At 46.8% G+C, this 20,414-nt stretch overlaps 1 protein-coding gene across 1 annotated transcript in view; it reads left to right on the top strand.

The window, feature by feature from the left end:
* Positions 1-20,414, top strand: part of AK5 (adenylate kinase 5) — a 206,730-nt gene that overhangs the window by 171,531 nt on the left and 14,785 nt on the right. Inside the window, exons 9-10 of the mRNA XM_027874060.1 lie at positions 8,118-8,160; positions 8,822-8,866. Of these exons, the coding sequence (XP_027729861.1) occupies positions 8,118-8,160; positions 8,822-8,866 (88 nt within the window). The remainder of the gene's footprint in view (positions 1-8,117; positions 8,161-8,821; positions 8,867-20,414) is intronic.

The raw sequence follows: 20,414 nt of genomic DNA, 5'->3' as shown, positions 1-20,414 counted from the left end.
GTGGATGGATGAGTGGATGGGTATATGTATGGATAGATGGATGAATGGATGGATGGGTAGATGGATGGCTGGATGGATGAGTGGATGGATGGATAGATAGATGGATGGAGAGTGGAATGAGTGGATGGATGGTTGGATGAGTGGGTGGATGGGTGAATGAGTGGATGGGTGGATGGATGGATGGGTGGACCAATGGATGGATGAACAGATGAACGGTTGAATGAATAAAGTATTTATTAGGCTCCTACTATGTGCAAAACACATTTCTACTGTCCACCCTACCACTCTCCCCACTGAGCCATTGTCATAGCTGCCATGTACTTTTCCAGCAGTGAGGTGGCCTGTGGATAGAGTACCAGGCCTGGAATCAGGAAGACCTGATTTCCAATCAAGACCCAGACACTTACTAGCTATGTGACCCTGAGCAAATCACTTCACCTCTTCCTGCCTCAGTCTCCTCATATGTAAAATGGAAATAATAATAGGTTTTGCAAACCTGAAAGCCTATATAAATGCTGGCTCTTAGCCCAGAGGCTAAGCTTCAGCTCTTTGTGGTGAGTTGAGGCCTCACATACCCCAACACTGGACCAGCAAAAAAAGCGGCTTTATTTCCATAAGGAGGCAGGTCTGTCAGCTCTAAGAACTTCAACTCTTTTGGAACACAGACCGTGAAGCAGCTAATGAAAGCCTAGGGATATTCAGTCTGGCTTTGAGCACCTTCCTCCTACCTGATCTCTGTCCCAAGGCTCTCTGGTTTTTAGGGCTAGACAATCCTTCTACTTTCTGTTTTAAACCCCATATGGGAATCCTCTGTCTCCAAAATCATTTCAGAGAGCTCTGCTAAGAATTCCCATTGGAGCTGCCCAGAAGCTGCCCTACCACACTCTCTGTGTCTCCAAGACTGTGATTGGCATGCAAATGATTTGAAGCTGAGCTAATGGCCCCAGAGAAGAAATGAGCTAGCATGCCATTCTCCTTCCTTACAGAGGTGGAGGACCCGGGGGGGGCAGAATGTTGCATGTGTTCTCACATATGGCAAATAGGTTTGTTTTGCTGACCTTTTGTTTTATCTTTGTTGCAAATGAAGGTTCACTTGGTCAGGCACTGGGAGAGGTATGTCCAAAATGATTACAATGAAAAAGGAATCAATTTAAAAATGTTAAAGCTAAGCTAATAAGGGAAAGTTACTGTCCTTCACCTTCTGGGTCCACATTCATGCCTCCCATTATACAAGTGTGGCCATCTCCAAGGCTGTGGGTCATTCCACACCGGTAGAGAACCTTTCACTTCAGATGATGGCTTTCAGGGACATCTAAATTAATCAGTGAGAAAAAATTAATCAATGACTTTTCAAATCTGGTCTAAAATAGAGATTCCAAACCTGGGGGTCACAAACTTGTTTGTCTGGGTTTTTTAAAAAATATTCTGATAATTGTATTTACCTATACCCGGTTTCCTTTGTCATCCTACCGTCTTCTTCTAAGCTGAGTTCTATAGGCTTTGGCAGATGGCCAAAGGAATCTGGGACATCAAAAGGCTAAGCACCCCACCAAGTCTTTGATAATTTGCCTTATTCAATAGAGCTGACTAGCTTATGACTGCCATTGATTGACTGAGCTCAGCTGTCAGAGCTGTATCATCCGTTCACTTACATCAAGTGGGAGGAGCAATCACTTGGTTTCCTTCTAAGTCAGCACTTATCCTGGACTAAGTGAGCTTCTGCCCTAGAGGTCCCAGGCTGGTGCTGGGGCATCAGCAGGCCTGTGATAGAGGGTGATGTGTTTATTCTGGGAATGCTCTAGGCCCCATTAACTCCCAGCCCTTGGGTCCCAGCTGCTGAAGCTGCTCTCCTCATTGCTTCAGGGACCATGGGGATGTCTCCATGCCTACCCCCCATCACTCTCCTCTCTCTCTCCCTCTCTCTCTCTCTTACTCTCCCTCCCTCCTTCCTTTTTCTCTCCCTCCTTTCTCTCTCTCTCTGTCTCTCTCTCTCTGTCATCTCTCTCCCTCCTCTCTGTCTCTCTCTGTCTATCCCTCTCCCTCTCCCCTCCTCCACTTCCAAGCTTTGCCCAACTTGTTCTCCACCCCATCCCAGTTCAAATTGCTCTCTCCAGACCTCAAACTACATTTCCCAGGGGCCTCTGCAGGGAGTCCATGTCCAAATATGTCCCCCATGGCTCCCTCCTCAGAAATAAGGATCTGGAGGGAAGCGAGTGGTTGAGGAGAAGATAATGAGTTCTATTTTGGACAGAATAAGTTTGAGGTGCCTAGGGGACATCTAGGAGGAGACGTCCCACAGGCAGCCAATGATATAGGATAAGAGTTGAAAAGAGAAATGGGTGTTGTTGTGGCCAACCTGGAGAGAGCCTCTCTCACCACATAAACCTGATTTACTACTATTTTTGTACACTTTGAATCAGGCTCAAATTGCCCTTTAGCCCTGGTACCTTTTTGTATTGTTTAAGGGAAACATTCAAGTGACCTCTATTGGGGTAATGAGGGAGGAAAATGGCTTGGGATAATTTTCTTTCCTAAACATTAAAATCTCCATACTTTTAAAACAAATTCAGCCTGTGTATGAGATCCACAGAATATCCTGGAACTCCTACTGTGTATGTATTCCACCACAGAAATATGAGAATCTCCCATTGGGAAGGTCCAAACCTCTCATTTGACAGATGAATCTGAGGCCCTGAAGGATGCAGAGCCATAGACTTCGTCTGGAAGGACCATGGACTCCATCTTGCTCATACTCTTCCTTTTCCAGCTGAGGAGACTGAGGCTAGGAACAGGGGCCAAGGTTTAGACACAAGCCCACTGAGACTCCAAGGCCAGACAACCTGCTCCTTGATAAGTCCAGACCTATCACCATGTCTTCAGCTTGCTAAATGCTTAGTACGGGGTCATGGAACTTCCTTCCACTGAAGCCTCTTCATGGTGTGAGAGGCCTGGCTCTGGGGGAGTCCCACCAATCTGGAAAAGGCTTTGGCTAAGGGTCCAGCTCACCCTGTGATACATAGTCTACAAACGAATGAACGAAGGGCTCGATGTCAAGGTCAAGTCAATGAGCCATTAGAATGTAAGCCTCCGAAGGCAGGAGTTGGTTTTGCCTTCCTTTGTATCCCCAACCCTTTGTGCCATGCCTGGGATACAGTAAGTGCTTAATAAAAGTGTATTGGCTTCTTGGCTTAAAGGAAAATCTTTGAAAATGCTAATGTAGCATGGTACACTTGCCAGTTTGACTGTGACAGGCTTGCCTAGATACACACGTTTCTGTGAGACAAACAATGTCGGGAATGCCATCCTACAGTATTGTCATGGATCTGGACCTGTGATGTCTTTGGCATAAGGAACTCCCAGCGTAGCAGCTACCTGGACTTGGGCAGATCAGCAACTCACCTAGAATTTATGGTCTAGAGGGTCACCCAGGGCACTGAGAGTGGTCTTCCCATAACCACACAGCTCAGATGTGTCAGAGACAGGGCATGAACCAGCCCCCATCTGCTCCACCGAGCTGCCCCTCCAAACTATTGTTTTAACAAGTTCTGGACTATCGTGGTTGCCCTTTATTCTCCAAAATGCGAGGCTCATTTTAACTTTTCCCTGGGATTCTAGGTCTACTTACTGACCTAGCTTCCCACATACAATATCAGAAAGGTACCAGAAGCAGGAGACATGGACCCAAGTGCTATCTCCATGTCTTTTCCCCCATCACAAGCATGAATCAAATGGTGGCTGTTTCTTAGAAGAATTCTTTCTGAGTCATTCATAAATTGCACTTACATGTATGTATATTATGCCAAAAGGCTGCGAGAACTCTGTTAAGGAGGAGTTCTTGTTGATATGTGCCATCTTTGTCAATTGCTCTGAATATAAAAACTGCCACTTCAAGAGGCAGAGTCTGAACTCACCCTATAACAGACACGATGAGTCTTCATCTCGTTAACAATCTAACACTCTAATTTTATTGTGTGCATTCAGCACAGCGCTATAATTCTGAATAATGCCTAGCTAAAGGGCTAAAGAGGAAGAGAGGAAGGAAGGAAGGAAGGAAAAAAGGAAGGAAGGAAGGAAGGGAGGGAGGGAAAGAAAAAAGGAAGGAGGAAAGGATGGACAGAGAAAACCACCCCAGAGACACTCATAGTTAAACTGATGTTTGACAAATTGACATTTTCCCACTTGTGATTCAAGGAGACATGTAACCATACCTCTGGAGAGGCCGACTACCTTATTCAATAGTATGACTACCTTATCCCCTCACCTTCTGTGCCTTCTGTAACCAGCCTCCTAAAATGACAGTTTCTCACTTTGATAGAGAAAAGCAAAGCATGATTCAGCACTTGAAAAGGATAGGAGGTTTCAGTGCCATTACGTTTACTTAGCAACAGCTCATCCCCACCAGGAGTGTTTGTCACTCACCCATTAACAAAGGTGCGTAAAGTCTTTTCAGAAACTGAGTGTATTTACAAAAGACTCAGACTCAAGCGGCAAAGTATGTTGCTTCATTGGAAAATGGCACCCATTTGTCAAAAGTCCCCATCATCCTGTGTTTCGTTTAAATGAAGACTGTGAGCTGTTTGCCCAGCCCTTGGATACAGGGCAATTCTAGAACCAGAGACCTTCAGAGTGGGAAGGGTGCTCAGAGGTTATCTTGTCCAACCTTGACCTGAAAAACCAGCCCTGTTCTCTGGGAGATGATTCCAATTGTTAGGAAGCTGCGTGGTCGTTTTTCCTAACATCCAGCCTAAAATGACTTCTTTGCAAATTCCCCCCATGGCTTCTGCCCATGGGGCCAACCAAGCAAACCTAAACCCTCTTCAACACGGCTGCCCTTCAGATATGTCCCCACCCTTATCTAATCCTCCTGTGGAGCAGAAAGAAACCGAATAAAAGCCTCTTCCTGTAGGTTGTGGATGAGAACAATAACAAGGTAGGAGGCTTTTCTCGGGTCTGCGTTGAGTCTAGGGAGATGCTGATCGAACACTGTTCCTTCCGTCCTGGATCCGGGCAGGGACATAACAACTTCATGCAGAAAAGACTCCACAGTGGTGGGGGGTGGGGTGAGGGTAGGGAGGCGATGTTGTTGGCAGGTGTTAACGCTGTTCCTAACATCACCTTTATAAAGGGGAAAAGAAATCCCTGGTTTGTTTTTTTTAATTTTATTTTATTTCTTCCAATTAACAAAAATTAATTTTTCTCTCCTTCCCACTCTCACTGCCAAGGAAGGAAGGAAGGAAGGAAGAAAGAAAGAAAGAAAGAAAGAAAGAAAGAAAGAAAGAAAGAAAGAAATTCTTTCTCCTATTGACCATGTCCCAAAAATATAGGTTGTCCCAAAAGTCTCAGAGTGGCTTTAAGCTATGAAAGCTTTAAACGTAGCTTACAATGGCACTCAGACTTTTGGGACCCCCCATCCATGTCTCTTTCTGCTCCAGGATTCCATCTCCTCACCCTAAGGAGGCAGGCAGCAGGTTTCACTGTCCAGTCCCTGGAGTCACAGTTGGTCATTCTTGTATTAATCTGAGATCCTAGATCTTTAAAATATCTTTGTTTCTACCATATTGTTGTCATCATATAGATTGCTTGCTGGTTCTTGTCACTTGGTTGGATTTCTCTGGAATCATCCCTTTGGTCACGCCTTAGGGCACAGCTACATTCCATTACATCCATCTACAATGGCTGTTCAGCTGTTCCCCAGACGGTGGGGGCTCCCTCAGTTTCCTAGTTTGCTTTCAGCACCTTGTGATGTCATCCAAAAGATGTTATTGGCCATGCTTGAATGAGGCACACAGCTTTATAAAAGCCTTCAAAGGATCATTCCTGGAACTGGGCCAGGAGGTCAGAGGACCTGAGTTCCAATCCTGTCTCTGACATTGACTAGTTGTGCAAACACAGGCAAGTCTCTTAATTTGGAACCTCAGTTTACTCTTCTGAAAAAAGGAGATGATCGATCCTGTAGTTGATTTTACAACCCTCACAGGGTTGTTAGGAGACTCAAGTGAATGTATTTCAAGCATATTTACAAGCCTTGAAGCCCTATATAAATGTCAGCTATTATTATTATCATTATCATTATTAATCTCATTTTTTCATCTTTTTCCATGGAGTTCAGACCAAAAAAGAAAATCAAGCCTTGGACAAGTTATTATCCTGATATTTATTTACTTCTATTGAATGTTCTGCACCCTTTCCCAAGGCAGTTAAAATCCCTGTTTTGTGTTGTTGGGTTTTTTTGTGAGGCAATTGGGGTTAACTGACTTGCTCAGAGTCACACAGCTAGTAAGTGTTATGTGTCTTGAGGCCGGATTTGAATTCAGGTCCTCCTGACTCCTGGGCTGGTGCTCTATCTACTGTGCCACCTAACCACGCCTTAAAAATCCTTGTTTTAAGTAATTTCTCAACAGCCTTAGGAGCTCACACATCTTCCATAGGCTCACAGAGGGCTCTTTGGGAAGGCCAGCTCCAGGATAGACCAAGCCATGGGGAGGATGGGCGTGCCTCATCCCTCCTCCTGCTGAACCTCTAGAATCTAGATTGTGGGAGCTTTTCATTCCTCAGAGTTGGGCTGATCATGCAATTTGGGCACAATGCTATCTATTTGAAATATTTCTCTTAAATGTTTGCGGTTCTGTGTTGCGTCCAGGCAATTGTAGGTGACAGAGTTATTTGTGATGATGCTTGAGGAGTTTGTTTGTCAAATTCTCAGAGATAGTTTGGGGTCTGTTACTGTCATTCAGGGACGGTATATTATAGAAGGTATATTATAAGTTTTATTATAGGTATATTATATTATATATAATATTATATATAGGTATATTATAGAAAGAGTTATTGTTCAATCAAAAAGCAATCAACACACTCTTTTTGTTTATGGAAGATAGCGAGCTCACAAGCCCCCATATTTTTTTTTTACTGGTCAATCAGAGGACACAGTTTTTAAGGCATATAATCAAGTGTCACCATAATAGGGGGCACTAGAACATGCCCCCTATAAATCTGGGACCCACTATTCCACCACTCCATGCTTAGGGGAGAAGAGTGGATGTGCCAAAGGAAAGGGTGTAGAGGGGCACACACGTAAGAAACACAAGAACAAGTCTAACCCAACCCATGGTTTTCCAATAACGTCATCCCCTGCTCCCACTGGTCTGAAGGATCGTGTCATCCCCACCAGGCAGCATATTCCTGGTCTGGTAGTCCCTGCCAGGTTTGGCTCTGCTGAATGAGAGTTCTGGGGCTTTCGAGTCCTCAGCCAAGGTATTGCCTCTTCCTGGGCTCTGCCACCTTTCTGTTCTCTTAGCCCAAAGGCTTAAGCTTTGAGCCCTTTGAGAAGCTGGGTCCATCATGTACCCAGCATCAGACTAGGGGAAAGACGTTTCTCTCCTCATGAGGAAAGGGACAATCTCTTGGTTCCCAGAGCTTTGGCTATCCCTTTCACTCCTCTCCTGTCTTCACCTTGACCCAAAAGCCTTTCCACCCTGGAAGATCCGTCCAGCCTTGTAGAGGATCCTTCTGCCCCTACAGTCTGCTCCTCCCAGAACATTAAATGAGGCATTAAATGAGTCTTTACAGCCTCTCCCTCCTGCTCACAAAGAGCTAGGTCTCTGCCCCAAGCTTCTATGTGATTTAGAACAGAAAAGTCCTCCTAATGTCTGCTTCATTCTCCTAAGATGACCCTGAATCCCTAAACCTCTGGGAGAGATAGGAGGGAGTTTGGCAAAAAATAAAATTAAAAAAAAAATTAAAAAAAACCCTAAGTATTCTCTGGGTCTTAAGGCATGGTTAGTATGCAGGCTGGGGCTCTACACCAGATGCGGCTGTGATGTTGGCTGTGATGGCGCGACTGGCTGACATTGGTAAGCATTAAACCACAGGGAGGTGTCTGGGAGGCCACCCAGGCTTCTCATTACTGAGATTCTATCATAACAAATAAAGCTCATTTTGAAGTTATTTTCCAACCATCTGTCCCTGCCCCCATTGGTGAGCAACAAGGAGTGAGTTATTTCAGGGTCAAACTATCTGAATATTTTTCTGTGTGCATGTTAAACACAAAGAAAATACATTTTTTTCTCATGTTTATGATTCTCTTTTTTCAATTTGTAAATTATTGCATTTTTCAGGGAGATGACGAGATAAATGTTTTTGGAGAGGACACCATGGAAGGTAAGTTTCATTCAATGATGAAATACATTCATATGTTCATTCATTTGATAAGCAATTATTAAGTACCTACTGTATATAAGGCACTGTGCTGGGTGTCAGCTAGGGATACAAAGTTAAAACTGAAGCTCTCCCACACACAGACAGATTAAGAGGAGATAAGGGAAACTCTTGAGTGTGGTTTTACCTGGACGGCCACTCTGGTTCCTTCCAACACTCAACTCTGGAATTCCCCAATAAGCTAACCCAGCCAAGACCTGGAGGCATGGAGCCCTGGCCAGGAACATTTTTATGTGGGAGAAAAAGGGACAACCTATGCACACATGGGATTCTTTCCAGGAGGAATCCAACCTAGGGTGTCCAAGAGGGCCACGGGTAGCACGAGGGTCCTGACAACCTCATGGGGAAAAGGTGGGGATGGTGCAGTCAGGACAGTGTGGGAGAGGCCTTAAGACAAGCTTGGCCCCTTTCAAATGGTGCTGGAAGACCTCTTTACATCAACCCCTTGTCCCTCAGCAAGACTGAAGAGGACCCTGTCCTCTTGGTAGGAGCAAGAACAAACCACCAAAGAGTTTTAGGCTTCTACATACCTTAGATGCTCAAAATCACGATTTCAAATGAGCCTTTCCAGACAAATCACTTTTAAATTGTTTTAATTTGACAGATCTTGCAGAAGATTTGAAGAAGTCCAAGATTATTTTTGTGATTGGTGAGTACTGGCCTTCCAGGTTCTAAAGCCTGGGCCTGGAATAATGCCACGAGCAGATTGGGGTTGGGGTTTGGTTTTTAATCATTATGGTGTTAAAGCTTATTTCTAAAATCTCAACTTTTTGTGTTAGAAAAAGTCCCCAAAGTCTGGCGATTATAACATCTGGGTTTCAGTTGTTGTCGTATCTATCTCTTCGTGACCCCATTGGGGATTTTCTTGGCAGAGATACTAGAATGGTTTGTTGTGTCCATCTCTGACTCATTTTTACAGATGAGGAAACTGAGGCAAACGGGTTTAAGTGACTTGCCCAGGGTCACACAGCTAGTCTTCCTGACTCATCTCTATCCACTGCATCCAATCATTACTTACCAGGTCACAGGACTCTCAGGATCATAGATTTCGAGCTACCAGGGCCCTCAGAGGCCATCCACCCCACCTCTCATCGTCCAGTTGAGGAAACTGAGTCCTCAAATGGGTCCATGACTAGCCCAACGTCACCCAGGTGCATGTGGCTTGGGTCTAGCTCTCCTCCAATACAAAATTATTCTAGAGGCCCCAGGAATCTCAAGTTCATTGCTTCATGAATGTTCACATTGTGTCTCTCTACAAGCGTGGAGGGTGACCATTTCAGATGGCCTTCAAACCTTGCTGTCTCCCATGTCAATGTAGCAGATCCTCTGTGTCTTCGCAGAATAGGCATGGAGTTTACTACATTAACAGAATCTATCACCACAATAGACTCAGCAGCCAGGTGGTGCAGTGGGTAGAGCATGAGACTAGGAATCAGGAAGACATGAGGTCAAATCTGACCTCAGACACTTACCAGCTGGAGGACCCTGGGCAAGTTAAGTGCTGCCTGCCTCAATTTCCTCATCTGTACAATGGGGATCATAACAGCCCCTCCCTTCCAGGGCTGTTGTGAGATCAAGTGAGATTGTATTTGTAAAAGCGCTTGGCCCCTGGGGGCAGAACCAGCAGCCACGAGGGGTGTTGTAGCCTGGAAAAATTGGCGTTGATGTCAGGAAAACCTTCTGAACAACTAGAGCTGTCTGTACTAGGAGCAGATTGCCCAAGGCTAGCACCTGGATGACAGCTCACCAGGTGTTTTGACATGTTTTGGAGAGGACACAGGATTCTGCCTGGACTGGACTGCAGTCCATCCTGACTCTGGGAGCATCAAGAAAGACTGGGGAAAGCCAAAGGTGCCCCTGGGCATGGATGGTAATAAGTGTGGAAGGACAGTGGGAAGTGGAATCCAGAAGAGCTCAGAACACTGGGCTGAGCCTTATCCCTGGCAGGCCTAGAAGGCTTTGAGTTCCAGGTGCCAAAGGATGAGAATACCAAAGTCAAAAAGTCTGGGGCAGCTTGCAGTTAGTTCACAGTGGACAAATGGCCAAGCAATAGGAAGAGCAAATCTCAAAAGAAGAAACACAGTGTTGATAATTAGTCGTGACAGCCTCACTAATTATCAAAGAGATGCAAATTAAAGTGACTTTAAGGTCACCCTCATCAAAAATTATAGGAGCTAAACTCTTCTTCGAGGGCAAGTTCATGGGAAGGCTGGCATACTCATTCATTGTCAGTGGACTTGAAAGCTCGTACACCTTTCTGTAGAGCATTGGGAAGTACCCAGCAAAAATTATAAAAATAATCATGCCCTAGGAAAAATTATACAATTTCAGTAAAAATTACAAAAACCATCACACCCTTTGGTCCCTAATTCCACTGTTGAGACAACCCCGTGGACAGAAGCGAGAGGTCTTCCCCAAAGGACCAAGAAGCAATGAAAGAGTTGTTTTTCTAATGCCACCTATTAAGAGACATTTCCAGTGGCGTTACATTGTAACTGAAAAAAAGCCAGCCCTCCAAGGTTGCTTATGGCAATTGCAACAATTAGGAATGACTAAGTACTTTATGATACTTTCCAGCAATCTGCTGTCAAGGATGAGTGATACAAAGAAATCTGGAAAGAGGTCCATTAAAGAGTGAAAAGTGAAGGGAGCAGGAAGTACTCAGCAATGACGACTGTGTCAGACCTTGGGGCCACGACCATGGCTTTTTCCAACATATTTTGATGTAACTGATTTCCTTTGTAACCCTAGGTATTTATTCTAAGCCTTTCTAAGAAGGTCCATAGGCTCCACTGCAGCCCCCTGGGACAAGAAAAGTGATCGTGAATGAGGGGGAAAGAGTCCTGAAGGGGATCCAGTGGGAATGATGCTTTGTGTGTGAAAAGTCATGAATTTCAATGGAAAAAGCTACTAAGATCAGATAGCAGCTAGATGGCTTAGTGGATAGAGCACTGGGCTTTTGGTCTGCAAGACCTGAGTTCAAATGTGACCTCAGATGCTTATGAGTTGTATGACATTGTTAAGTCACAACCACCACCTGCCTCAGTTTCCTCAACTGTAAAATGAGGATAATAACCATACCTACCTCACAGGGGTGTTGTGAGGATTAAATGAGGTGATATTTGTAAAGCGTGCTGAGTGCCCGGCACCAGGAAATGCTAGTTGTTATTATTATTACTGTTATCATTAGCCTCTGGGTCTACTGTAAGAAGGCTAATTTGGAAGGTGAATTGTAGGGACAGAGACTGTGCCTGAGCTGCTACAGCCCCTAACCAAGGCTGTGCCATTGATAGCTAGCACAACAGCAGATTTGGAGATCTGCTGTGCTGAATCTGACAATCTGTGATGGGTATCAGAGACTGAGGGAGAAACAGCACGTAACAGGAGATGAGAAGCGCATCGCAAAGTCCAAAAAGCTCCTTGAGGTCCGAACGGTCCTTGCGTCCCCAGCACCCAGCCAGCACCACACTGGGCACGTCGATGACCGTGCAGCCGGCATTGTGCTGGGTCCTGGGAATACAAATGGTTGGCTGTTGTCCTTCAGCTTTGAAGAAGACCAAAATGACACCACTATGTGGAGGTCAAGATATAATGTGTCCAGCTGTGGCCGACAGACCACTACGAGCTCAGAATGCTCTCCACGGGTCGGGCACAAACAGTCCGTGTGAACATTTGGGGGGATTCTCTAAATCTGGGCATCTCACATTTCCTTTGCTTACAGAGCATAGCCCCTTTTCTGATGTGGGCACGCCTTGCCGGGCAGTCCTGTGCCAGTGTCTCCCATGTCACACAATCAATTCCAAAATTGTTAAGAGAGACCTCGAGAGTGTCCTTGTATCACTTCTTAGGACCACCACGTGAGCACTTGCCTTCTGACCACCATGTGTTTGCCATAAAATAGTCTTATTGAAGAGCATATATATGGCGTTTGAACAATGTGGCCAGCCCATCGGGGAGCTGTGCTCTCTGAAGCAGAGTGTGAATGCTTGACAGCTTAGCTTGAGAAAGGACCTCAGTGTCTGGCACCTTATCCTGCCCGGTGATCTTCAGAATCTTTCTAAGACAATTCAGATGGAAGCGATTCAGTTTCCTGGCAAGGTGCTGGTAGACTGTCCAGGTTTCACAGGCATACAACAAGGAGGTCAGCACAATGGCTCTGTAGGCCTTCAGTTTGGTAGTCAGTCTAATACGTCTTCTCTCCCACACTTTCCTTTGGAGCCTCCTAAACTGAACTAGCTCTGGCAATGAGTGCATCAACCTCATCATCTATGTGTATGTCCACCCCTGGAAAGTATACTGCCAAGGTAAGTGAACTTATCCATAGCATTCAAAACTTCTCCCTTTGCTGTAACTGATGATTCCGCATATGGATGGTGTGGTGGTAGCTGATGGAGCACCTGTGTTTTCTTGGTGTTAACTGTCAGGCCAAAATTAGCACAGGCAGCAGAGACTTGATCCATAGTTTCATCTCAGCCTCAGAGGCTGCATTAAGTGCACAATCATCTGTGAACAAAAAACCCATGCACCAATACTCCCTCCACTTTAGTCTTGGCTTGTAGCCTTTTCAAGTTAAACAATTTATCATCAATACGGTAGATGACCTTGATGCCATTTTCATCCTCATTGAAGGAGAACAAAAAATACAAGGAAAAAGAAAGATGGTCCCTTGTCCTCAAGGAACTTCCATTCTGATGAGAGAAGAAAACACACAAAGGGAAAGTGAAAAGGAGGAGATGAAGGTATCTGGAAGGTCAGGAACAGGGCCAGGAGGAGACCATGATGTTTAAAAGGGTTCAAGAGACATAATTTCTGTGCAATTTCATCATTTTATTAATAATGCCAGCATTTTAATAAAAGGATGGTCATTTGGCCATCCCTCTCTTAGACCAAAGACAATCATGGTGGGCTCAGGGCTTGTATGCCCTTTTGGAAGAGAAGTATTCCTGAGGATGGCAACCAGCTCTGATTGTTAACGATTAATGAGAGGTGGACTTTACAAAGAGAAGTGAGCTTGCTCCACTGAGGGACTGAGAGTGATGTCATGTCAGAGACTATCCCTACACCCAGACCACCCCCAGACTTGGGCAATCTAGACAGAGAATCTGTATCCCCCACCCAAGCTTCAGCTAGTTGGGTGGAGTAGTAATACCCAGAATGAAAAGAAGGCTAATCCTGTCTTCCATCAGCCCTCTCTCCCCAGTTTTAATATTTGGCTATTAATAAGAGAGAGAAAGAATCATTTCTCTCAGGACCCAGTCTCCAAAAGAACAAAGTATGATGAGAAGAGGATGAGGTGTACTAGCAATGGCCATGGAGAATGAGCGCCAGCCCAACACAAAAAGCAGAGCTGGGACCCACCTGAACAATAGATAGCCACTGATGAGAAGATGGATGGTGGAGGAGAGAGGTGCTTGAACCCCATCGGCAAATAGAAGAAGGAGATGAGAAGGAGGAGGAGCAGACTTCTCTGAGCCTCAGTTTCCTAATCCTGAAGGCATTGACTGCCTTCTGGCCCCTATGCTCCCTTCCATGTGTAGCTAGGCCCTTCTCTGGGACCCTGGCCCGAAAGCCAGCTCTCTGTTCCCATGCTCTCTCTCATGGAGGGAGCACCGGCTCCTTGTTTTCTTATTCAGATGCATTCAACCTGTTCTCCAGCTGGACAACCCCCCCAACCCCAGGGCTCCTGCCCCACCTGGGCCTGGCCTTTAAGAGCTCAAGGTCCCCGTCCATGCTCTATAAGGCATCAGAGGAACTCTGGATAGAAAAGGAAAAAAAACAGTGTATGACATAGGATTAATCCCCAAGCGGCTGTTTCAGGTATTCGAGGTCCCAGCAGCCAGGAGGAGGACAGAGGGCCTATGGCCTGAAAAGGTCAGGGCTCCTTTCTCCTACGTTTAAGACTCCAACTGAGTTGAGCTCATAAGGAGGAGGGGGCCAACACATTCCACATGGAGAGGTGGGAGGGAGGGAGGACATGTTCCCAGGACAAGCAAAGAAACCAGAGCAGAGTGGAGTGGCGGTGGGGGGATTCCAGATGATGGAAGGCCTTGAGAGGCAAAGGAGTTTGGGGAGGGGAGGGGAGGGGAGAGGAGGATAATGCTAAACTGGGGGAAAAAAAACTAGGAGAAACCAAGTTTCAGGGGAATGAGAGTCCCTGTTTTCTAACCCACTTCACCCCCTGAAAAAAAAAAGGATAGTCCTTCACTGACTCCAGGGCCTGGAGAGGCCATGGGGATCTGCCCCTTACTTAAGTCCCATGAAGCCTGGTCTGGCACTGGCACAGAATGTGGCCACGTGTTTTGGTGACAGGTCCCTTTCACTCCCAAAGATGGCCACGACATTCACAACTTCCCACAAAAATAAAGCCTCACAAGCTGAAACCCTGAGGGTGTTGCTCTCCCACTCAGAGAGGACAGGAAATGTGCTGTGGAAACAGAATTTTGAGCTGAAGTGAGGGTGCATTGACAGAGCCGGACTTAGAGCCAGAGGTCCCATGTGTGCCCCAGACAGTGAATCCTCGGTTAAGTTCTCAAGGCCTCAGGGTCCCCTGCTCAATGAGGGAGGAAGGTCGGAAGGGTCTCCAAAGTCCTTGGGCTCCAGATCTCTAAGGTTTATCCCAATGGCCCTCAAAGCGGCATGACCCCAAGGTCACCTCCCGCCCTGGTGGGTGAGCCAATCACTGGGCTTATATTCCACACACCCACAATCAACCATCAATCAATGAGCTCGAGCTAGGCACTGAGGAGACAGGAGAAAGTGGGCCCTGCCCCAAACCTCCCTCGAGCTGCCTCTCCCCTCTGCTCTGCACTTCATCTGGAGGCAGAGGCGGCTGCCCAGGTCCTCATGAGGTAGAGGACGCCTCAGGATCCAAATCCTGGCTCTGCCACTAACTCACTGCAACACCCTGGCTAAGTCACATCTCTGGGCCTCAGTTTCCTCATCTGTAAAATGAAAGGGTCAGACACTTGATTGTGTCTGAGATCTGTCATCCCTCTGATCCTATGTGATCTAGAGCCAGCCCCTGCCTCCAGAGGAGCACCCCTGTCACCCACCCGATACTTGGTCATCCAGTCACCATCCATGACCCATCCTCCAAGGAGGATGAAGCCACTGCTCTTCAGGGAAACCCATTCCACTCTGGAAGCCGCTATGGACGGCAGTCATTGTTAAGAAGCTCTTGGTGCCTTCCTGGTTCTGGCCTCTGGGGCCAAACAGGCCAAGCCTCATGTCCCACATCTCCCAGCGCTTAGTAGGCACTTAATAAATTTCATTGGTTGATTGATGGCCTCTCCTGCTCACCTTCTTCTGGATGTACTACTGTTTGTGTGTGTCCCTTATGTGACACAGACATGCTTCCCAACCCTAAAGTCCAGTGATTGGGACATCGTGCTGTATGATGAAATATTGAAGGAACTGAGGGCTAGGGGAGGAGTTTAGCCTGTTGGAGAAAGGACTTAGGTGGGAGCGTGCAAAGAAGGAAGGGAAGCACCCTGCTCTGTGCCAGCACTGCGCTAAGATCTTTCCAAATATTATCTCATTTGAGCCCCACACCAACCCTGGGAGGGGGTGCTATCATGACCCCCATTTTATGGTTGGGGAAACTAAGGCAGACAGAAGCCAAGTGGCCTGTCCAGGGACACACAGCGAGGAAGTGTCGGGGGCTGGATTTGAACTCAGGTTTTCCAGACCCCAAGCTCTCTCCACTGTGCCACCCCCTCTGCTGCCCCCAGGGTGCTTGAAGACAGGTATCCAAAGGGATCTTTTTCGCAAGGTACGGGGACCGAAGACGGAAGAACCCGAGTAAGGGGTGGAAGGAGATGAACCTGCCTAATCCCTGGAGCGGGCCAAGTGAAAGCTGGGCTCCGGCGCCCTCTGGTGGCCACCACAGGTCCTGGGCCCGCACTCGATGGAGTCAGACGCAAGCTTTCCCTTCTAGCAGAACAGCGCCCCAGGCGGGCGCACCCTCGGCGGAGCGTCCCAGGAGGGGCCCCACCGGGGCCCCACCTGAGCCCGCTCAGAACCGCGGCTTCTGGGACCCGTGCTGGTTACTGGGGCTCTGGGCTGACCCGGTGCGGGATCCAGGTAGCGTCACAGAACCGGAGCTAGAGGCCGTTACTCCGGCCCGCTCGCTGTAAGATGGGACAAGCGAGACCTTTCACTTTGTTGCACTATCCTTCATTGTCTCACTACGGCTTCATGGTGGTTCCCAGAACTCTGGCTTTCCAGGGACCCTTCCATAGGTTGAAGTCTATCCATCTTGTGTTTCTGAACAGCTGGTGGCACCGTGGATCGAGTTCTGGGCCTGGAGTCAGAAAGATCCGAGTTCAAATTCTACCTTGGATGCCTTCTAGCTGAGTAACCCTGAGCAAATCGCCAGCCTCAGTCTTCTTATCTGCCAAATGGGGATAATCATACCACCTACCTCCCAGGGTTGTCACAAGGATCAAATGAGTTAACATATATAAAGTGTTTTTCAAACCTTAAATCACTGTGTAAATACTGGCTATTTAATTAGGTATAAGTAATGGAGACTTGTGGGTCTCTGGGGGAAGGTGCTGTAAGACGAGGAACCCACTAACTGTTTCTGGGTTCCAATGTGTGTCCTTCAAGGTGTAAATAAAACTGTTCTGTTTGGAGGGGAGAGAAAAGGATACAACCATGGCCCACAAGTAGGCCTCTTGCAGACCACCAGGGGTCCTTACATCACGTGTGGAAAGTCCAGGATCACGGGTGCCCAGCCTTACGTTTTCTAGTTCAATCCCCTCGTGGGGGGAGGGGAGGCTAATTGGGAAGAGAGGTTAAAAAGTGAACAATTGGAAAGATGATAGCATGGCTTTGGCCTCCATTTACTGGGATGGGATCTACGATTCCTTCCGTGCAGCCATGTAGGGAACTTCCAGTAAGGAAGTCCCCTCCACCAATACAAATTAGCACCTGTGCTATAGAGACTTACCTGGGGTATGATAGATCAAATGACCTGCCTGGGGTCAGTCAGTTTGTGTTAGAAGCTGGACTTGAACTCAGATCTACATGGCTCCCAAGTCAGTTCTCTATTTACTACAGCTAAAAGGTATCACAGTGAACAAATCAATGGGCCTGGAGTTGGGAAGATCTGAGTTCAAATCTGCCCTCAGATACTTACTGACTGTGTGACCTTGGGCAAGAGATTGCCTCAGTTTCTTTATTTGTAAAAAGAGAGCTCCTGGGATGGCAAGAGGACTTTGAAAGAGGTGCTGGCATGGGCAACTAGATGGTGCAGTGGATAGAGCACTGGCCCTGAAGTCAGGAGGACCTGAGTTCAAATCTGGCCTCAGACCAAACACTTGACCCTTGCTAGCTGTGTGACCCTCAGCAAGTCACTTAACCCCAATTGCCTAAAAAAAAAAAAGAAAGAGGTGCTAGTGCAGATTACAGGATGGCTCCCAGGAGCCCTCAGAGCCTAGAGTGTGGCTCTAGAGATGTCCCCTGACTTCTAGCATTTGCAACCCATGAAGGAAGCAATGGGAGGGGCTGCTCTGACCCCTCAAGGCATGAGCTCAGAATTCCATTTGGCTTTCTGGGCATCACAAAGAAAGGCTGTTCCTTTTTGTGGGTTGTGTGAAAACTCGCCTTCCAGATTCTTTCGAAGACCTCAGCCTCAGCTTTGTCTGTGCATTCATTGAGCTGGAGATCCACTGAAGTCTGAGTGACCATCCCTAAGTCAGATCTTCCAGTTATTTCCAGTTGCTCATCCCATTCCGATAACCCAGTACCCTCTGCTCAGTTCTGGGGCTGCTCCAAGTGACAGGGGGTCCAGGGAGAAGGCTTCCAAGACCACCCAAGCACCATGGATTCTCCGTAAAGTCAGGGAGAGAGCAGTGCAGTGTGTCTGCACATGAAAATGCGTCTTCCACAAGCCTGTCCAATGTCTTTGCTATGACGAGACTGAGATGTCAGTTCAGTGCTAGGAAAAGAACCGAGTGTTAATGGAAATTTCTTAAGATTACAAGGCTTCCTACTCTTCCGGGCAAATGACGGCTTCCTGACCGCAGCTGTAGCGCTGTCAGCTAAGACTTCCAGCGGCCAGTGCAGCTATTCAATGCCCAGCTGAACGTCGTTCTTGAGATGAAGATACCTGATTGTCTTTGGACTGAGATGTGGTGAATGGAGGCCAAAGCCATGGCAGCGGCTGTGGCCCAGCCCCCGAGAGCAAGAACTCATGGGGGCACAGTAACTCTGCTCATCAGCCAATGGGGAAACACTCCATCCCATGTCCGTGTGCCCCACAGTCCCACAGAGATGGTCATCAGGTAAGGCTAACACCTTCTCAGGGAACCGCGCAGCTCGCTCTCCTCTGAATCCTGTCCTACATCAAAGGACTCTGGAGGAGGGTGCTTCCTGCATCTCCCCCTCCCTCGGATTGTTCAGGGCAGTGGTGGCCTCAGCTTAAAGCAGGGAGCCTGGAAAGAGTCCTCCCTGGCATGCAGACTAGCTGCATGATTCTGGGCAACTCTCACAGCCACTCTGTGCCTCGGTTGCCTCATCTGTCAGATGAGGAGGTGAACTCGATGCCCTCTAAGAGTCCTTCCGGCTCTAACTCTATTATTATCCTTTGACTCAACCTTGGACACGGCACCAGATAGGTCTGCCCAAATCGAGGGTGCACCTCAGACTCTACTCAGCTTTTCTCCTCATCCAGCAGGACTCGAAGATGAATCAGCCACTTCCTCTCAAGCTTCTTGTCATTTCTGCTTCAGCAGTCAGGCCTTTCTTGGGCTCATTCAAGTCTAGGGTGGCAATTTCTCTTAACATTTTTTCTACTTTTTAAAAAATTATTTTTAAAGAATTTTTAAAGAATTCATCAACCATATCCAACAGAATGAATTCCAATAATCAAACTGCTCCCATCTGTACTGATAAGAACATTAACTCATTTTTTATGTTCCCTGTAGCTTTGTAGAGTACTTTCCCCCCATGACCCATTGAAGTAATGCAGGTATTATGAGACTGAGGCTCTCTGACTTATGCATGATTTTGAGTCAGAGTTTTAGCCCAAGTCTCCTGACCATAAATCCAGCATTCTAGATTATGGCTCCATGCCAGGATTATCATCTTTTTCCTGAATATATCATCTATTTCCATCTTCTGATCAAGGAATCATTACACACACCCCAAACAATACTTTCGTTTCTCTAATCATTGATACTCAACTAAAGCCCCATCCTGCCTGCTTACTTTCCTCATCCATAGATGTCTTCACAAATACAGGCTTGATCTACAAAGCATTTTCCCTTTGTCTTGTCTCTGTTTCTGCTGAATATTATTGCATTGCCATGTTCCAGTCATGAATCACATCCCACCAAGTCTCATTGATGACTGTAAGGTTGGAGTCACTTCCATCTGTTAAAATCTTTTAGCCATTTTGCTTGCTTTCCATACTCTGTTCATTTGTGTGTAGACTCCAAAGACTGTGGGTTTCAATGTCACCTTCTCAGATGTGGCTGTTACCCTCCATTGCTATTCTTTCTATGAGAGACTTGCTGTTTTCTGTGGTCACTGGCTTAGGGCTTTCTTCTTCCCTTTATTTTTACATGTCTGCCAAGGAGATGTGAAGCTAGGAATAAACATACTGCTGGTTGGGATGGGAATGGATGACGGTGATGATAGCATTTATATAGCACTTGAAAGTTGACAAAGAACCACACCTGCCATCTCATTCTCCAGTCATGTCCTGAGGACCGGCTGAATCTCAAAGAAAAAGCCTTGTTTCTCCTCACCTGCAAGAGACAGAGGTTGTATTGAAAGGTATCAAGGAGTTCCTGGAGGGATAAGTGAGCCAAGATGTGGAGTTTGGATGAGGTTTTCAGCAGGATAGAGAAGAAACTAAAGGGGAAGGAGAGGGGTCAGGTGAGCCTAGCCACCAGGGCTGGAACTGCTACAGCAGCCCTGTGGACCAAGGGTAGGGAAGAAAGAGGCAGAGCAGAAGATGATATTGGAGGTGATCGGGCAAGAGAGAAGGAGAGGAGATGGACTTGAGAGAGAGCAAAGAGGCATGGCCAGCCATGGCCATCAGCACCTTTGTCCATGAAAACAGTTAGGAACTGGAACAACTGCTGCTAGGGTGATAGGCAGATAGACAGATAGATAAATGGATAGATGGCTAGATGGCTAGATAGATAGATTAGATAGATAGATAGATAGATAGATAGATAGATAGA

Source organism: Vombatus ursinus, unplaced genomic scaffold (assembly GCF_900497805.2).
Source record: "Vombatus ursinus unplaced genomic scaffold, bare-nosed wombat genome assembly UNPS02014804.1, whole genome shotgun sequence".
NCBI lineage: Eukaryota > Metazoa > Chordata > Mammalia > Diprotodontia > Vombatidae > Vombatus > Vombatus ursinus.
The sequence above is the reverse complement of the archived record's forward strand: the minus strand, read 5'-3'. Positions and strand labels throughout refer to the sequence as shown.